Source organism: Hemiscyllium ocellatum, chromosome 27 (genome assembly GCF_020745735.1).
Source record: "Hemiscyllium ocellatum isolate sHemOce1 chromosome 27, sHemOce1.pat.X.cur, whole genome shotgun sequence".
Classification (NCBI taxonomy): Eukaryota; Metazoa; Chordata; class Chondrichthyes; order Orectolobiformes; family Hemiscylliidae; genus Hemiscyllium; species Hemiscyllium ocellatum.
The window spans coordinates 4,278,085-4,283,175 of record NC_083427.1 but is presented as its reverse complement, the minus strand read 5'-3'; the positions used below and the strand labels follow the sequence as shown (position 1 = coordinate 4,283,175).

Below are 5,091 nucleotides of genomic sequence, written 5' to 3'. Positions count from 1 at the left end.
CAAATGTGCAGTATCCGCGCTGTATAACTCTACGACTTACATCAATGATCCTTAACACATAAGATGTTGTGTCTATTATTGCATCAGTCTCTGCCTCAAATGATTATCGCTGTAAACGCCGCTTCTGAACGTTTTTATTTAGCATCTAGAACATTTAAAATTGAAGACTTAAAATTTTAAACTTCAATCCATAATTTTCAAGAATTTCAAACTGAAAAAATAGTCTAGACCTAGATTGGCATATAAAATGGCGAGCTGTTAACCCAGCATTCCGTGCGGCGGTGAATGCAACCTGGTCACAAAACAGAGCGAGACGCAAGCGTCGTACCCTGCAGCGTATAGAGCATGCGCGGAATGGGGTCCCGCGGAGGGCGGACTGTGTTTGTGTCGGTCCCGCAAAGGGTGAGGTTCAGACGGGACGGAGGAAGCGACCGGCAGGGGGAGAGAGACTTCGTCAGCGTCTTCCGTGAATTACAAGTCCGAAACGGTCTCGCCGTTTGCAGGGAACTGGGTCCCAGCTCTTAATTTTATCCCGCGTGGTGACGTCAGCCTTCTTTGTGGGGGTGGGGGAGCTGGGCAGCAGGGCGCATGTGCGGCCGCTCGTGCTCTGGGGCAACAGTGGGCGGGGTTTGCTGCCCATTGTTCAGAATGGGTTGACAACTTGTCCATGAAGCTGCATGAGCCCAATGTCTGATTGGGAAGGCGGTGCGGTTGCACAAAAGGAAGCAAATTCTGCTTTCCTGCTACCTCATGGTTCGTCCTGCACCATGAGTCCAAAGGCTTTATTCAGTCGCATGAAGGTCCAGCACAGAGATTTACAATGCTGAATGCAGGTGATTCCTGCAATGAGGATAGCGTGCAGCTGGCAACACGTGGGGCCATCCTGCGTCAGGAGGAGGGATTGTTATGAATTCCTACTGGAATACATTTTGGAATGCCGTCTTACAGGGGATGAGAATGGTACGATTTGCACACAGCAAACTAGGGGAAGTGCTCCCTTCATAGCAGCAGGGACTGTCTGTGTGGAATTCATATGTTCTACGCATCTCTGCATGAGTTGCCGCTGGATGCACCAGTTTCTTGCAACAGTCCACAGATGTGTCGGCTAGGTGGATTAGCCACGGCAAATTCTGGATTACGGGGATTGGCTGAGATGAGACTTTGGAGAGTCTGTGCAAAGACTCAATGGACCAAGTGGCCTCAACTGCACTAAAGGGATTCATTGATTCAAGTGTTTGGCTCTTCACATTTCTTATCCTGGACTGACAGTGATAATTTTGCAATTTACTTTCACAGAATATTGAAAGAGGATTTTTGAGGGCAGGAAATTTCAAACAGGCATCACATCGAATGCTGCCAGTATCAGTCAACCTGAGTCTTATCGGCTTTTGAACGTAAGTACCTGCATTAAGTTCAAAGATATTAGCACTCATAAAATTTCTTCCTCACACCTTCTTACCCATAAACATAAATCTCTGTTTTGTAACTTTCTCGTGATCAGTGAATGCTTGACTCAGCCAGATATTTCTTGTAAATGTTTTTAACCCATTTTATGTAGATATATCTTTAAAGGTTATTCTTTACATTTGTACATCATGAGCAAGGTAGAAAATATTTTCAGTTCCCAGTTGGCTCTGGAGAAGTTGATCTTTATTCAATTAAGGTGTGGTGAAGGTGTTCCCACAATGCTGCATATAAAGGATTTACCAGCCATTTTCCCAGTAATGATGAAGAATCATTATTGTATGTTCAAGTCAGCAACAATGATATGTTCTTGTACAGTGCTTTTCAAATAATAAAACAATCCAAGGAATTTTACACACACGTTATACAGCAGAACTTAATACTGAGCCACATTAGGAAATGTCAGAGCAAGTGACTAAAAGCTTAATCAAAGAGGTAACATTAATAAATATCTTAAGAGAAATTTGAGTTAGACTTGGAGAGGTTTAGGAAGGAAATTCCAGGGCTTGAGGCCTGGAAAAGCCACCAAGTAAGTTGCAATTAAAACTGGGAATGCTGAAATGGCCTGAACTTGATGAGCACAAAGGTACTCCAGTGCAAAGATTACAGAGATAGGATGATGACAACTATGAAGGAAAGCTAGGATGAGCAATTTTAAGTTTTGGTACTTACTAATCACCTTTGACAATCAGGGTGCTGGGTGAACAAGACTTGGTGATAGTCCATAAGCAGCAAAGTTTTGGATGTCTCAACACTTCAGGAGAGTTCAATGTACTGGCCCCACAAGTTACTACATTCATTCAGTTAATTGCACGACCTGCCTGTGTTCTCTCAAGAGTTCTCTCTCAGTTCCTTTTTTATGCTTTAATTCAATTTCACAGAACATTTTAAGACGGAGGATTTACAACGCAAACGTCACATCAGAGCTGACAAAGTTGCTGAATTTACCATAGCCTGATAAGAATCTGGAGTATGGATGGAGAAAACAGTGTTGATAAGCTCACTGGGGACAAACCATGGAAATGTGTGGACTGCAAAATAGGATTCAGATATCCATCTCAGCTGGAAACCCACCGACGTACTCACACTGGAGAGAAGCCGTTCTTTTGCTCAGTTTGTGGGAAGAGATTTGCCCTGTCATCTGACCTACTGAGACACCAGCGGGTTCACACTGATGAGAGACCTTTTAAGTGTCCAGACTGTGGGATGTGCTTTAAAAGTTCTGGGAACCTGCTGTCCCATCAACGTGTTCACACTGATGAAAGGCCATTCAGGTGTTCTCACTGTGGGAGTCGTTTCAGGCGATCGTCCCATCTCTCTGTACACCAGCGAACTCATACTGGGGAAACATTCTCCTGCTCCAACTGTGGGAAAGAATTCACTCGGGGATCCAGATTGCTGCAACACCAGAAAATTCACACTCAGCCGAAACAACTGGCCTGCCCTGAGTGTGGGAAGGGATTCGCTGAGTTATTCTCCCTGCTGAGTCACCAGCGGGTTCACGCTGGGGAGAGACTGTTCATATGTTCCAAGTGTGGGAAGGAATTTACTCATTCATCCAAGCTGCTAACAGACCAGGACGTTCAAACTGGGAAGGGGCCTTTCACCTGCCCCGAGTGTGGCAAAGAATTCACTCTGTTAGCCACTCTGCTGACACATCAGCATGCTCACAAACCACCATTAACCTGTCCAGAGTGTGTGAGGGACGCACTGTGTTAGTCTGTCTGCTGACACATCAGCATGTTCACACAGCACCTGCTTTGCGTGTGGGAAGGAGTTCTGTCAGTTGTCCCCCCCATTGAGATGCAGCAAGTTCACAAGTAAATGCAGTGATTGGATTTTTCTGTCCAAGCGTGACTTGACTTAATGTCTTCATAATGAAGCAGCCTCTCAGTAACAATCATCACTGCAAGATAGAATTTCCCATTCATGATTAGGGAGAGAAAAGTCAGTCTAAGACTAGATTTGGGAAGTCAAAGGTGAGGACCAGGGTATGAAGACATAAGTGATTAAACTGAACTGCAGAAGGAATTTCCTAGGTGACTGAATGAGACATAGTGTCAAACGTTTAAGAAGATTAGATTCCCTATAGTGTGGAAACAGGCCATTCGGCCCAACTAGTCCACACCGACCCTTTGAAGAGTAAACCACCCAGACCTATTTCCCTCTGCTTAATGCAACTAACACTTTGGGCAATTTAGCATAGCCAATTCACCTGGCCTGCACATCTTTGTGACTGGGAGGAAGTCCGCGTGGACAGTCACCCAAGGCTGGAATTGAACCTGGGACCCTGGTGCTGTGAGGCAACGGTGCTAACCGCTAAGCCACACCCCAAGATATTTCATTGCATCCTGCAAAGTTACTTTCTGGTGTAAAAGAGAGTTTCTAGGAGAATACTGCACATCTGTACCAAACTAAGAACATGAAAAACGCATTAAAATTTTTTTAAAAGTTATAACCGTATGAAGATAAGAATGAATTTAACAAAAATTTAGATCAAATTAAAAAATAATTGATGTGGGTGTATGAGATAAACCAGCTAGAACTATGAAAATCGAGGTTCTGCTAGTGTTCTAAAATGAAAAGTGTATTATTCTTCTACGGAATGAGTTTGGGAATGAATATTGGGTATTAAAGAATTGACAGAAATGTTGAGCAGATAATTTTAGGTGTCTGCATTGTATATAAATAACATCACAAACATAACAGCAAATCGAGGCATGAAAGGGAGAGTGAAAGTTGAAAGAATCACAATCATCAATGAAAGGATACCGAGATCATGATTAGGACTAAAGGTTGACATGTACCCAGAACCTGAGAGCCTGCATCTTGGGATCTGAGACATGATAGCTGGAGATTCTACGTGCCCTAGTTCTAATTTTCCAAAATATTCACAATTCCGTGAAGATCCCATCAATTTTGAAAATCACAAATATAATTCCTGTATTCAAGAGACAGCAAGCAGCAATCAACAGTCTTCTGAACCTGACATGTATTTCAGAGAGGTTGTTAGAATCTATTCAGGAAGTTAGAGAAGGACGCTTAGAAAATCAAAATGCAATCGGCAGGGTCTAAGGTTTTACTAAGGGAAATAGCAATTGAGAAATTTATTAGTGATCCTTGAGGAATCAATATGGGCAAAATGTACCTCGCAAATGTGTGAGATTTCTACGTGACATTTTAAAAGGTGATGACACAAAAAGCTTCTAAGGAAGGGCGTGATATTAATCTGAATACAGGATTGATTAGATAACAGGGAGCAGAGAGTAGAGATAGCTGGATGATTTTCATGTTGGTCAGCAGTGAAGTGACATAGGGTTCAGTACTGGGACCTCAATTTTCTTGCAATTTATATCAATAACTTCAACAAATAGAATGACAATATCGGTGCTACATTTGTTGATGACTTGAAAGTAGGCAGGAAATGTCCACCATCTACAAGGTACAGATCAGAGTGTGGTGGAAAATGCCCTACTTGCCTGGAAAAGTAACCAATAATGCTCAAGACACCTGACACCATCCAGGACAAAGCAGCCGACTTCATTGGCACCGCATGCACAAGTATCCACTCCCTCCACCACCAATACTGAGTAGCAATAGTACATACTATCTACAAGATGCACTGTA

General features: G+C 43.1%; 1 protein-coding gene across 2 annotated transcripts; it reads left to right on the top strand.

The window, feature by feature from the left end:
- The first annotated feature begins 356 nt into the window (after window positions 1–356).
- On the top strand, window positions 357–3,939 carry LOC132828718 (gastrula zinc finger protein XlCGF49.1-like). Of its 2 annotated transcripts, XM_060845820.1 has the most exons (3): window positions 357–402; window positions 1,297–1,394; window positions 2,346–3,939. In XM_060845820.1, exon 3 carries the CDS (start codon window positions 2,437–2,439, stop codon window positions 3,181–3,183), a length of 747 nt encoding a protein of 248 aa, XP_060701803.1. In that variant the 5' UTR covers window positions 357–402; window positions 1,297–1,394; window positions 2,346–2,436; the 3' UTR covers window positions 3,184–3,939. The 2 variants fall into 2 exon arrangements, with proteins under 2 accessions (XP_060701803.1, XP_060701804.1); XM_060845821.1 differs by lacking the exon at window positions 357–402 and having other exon boundaries at window positions 1,232–1,394.
- Window positions 3,940–5,091: the final 1,152 nt, after the last annotated feature.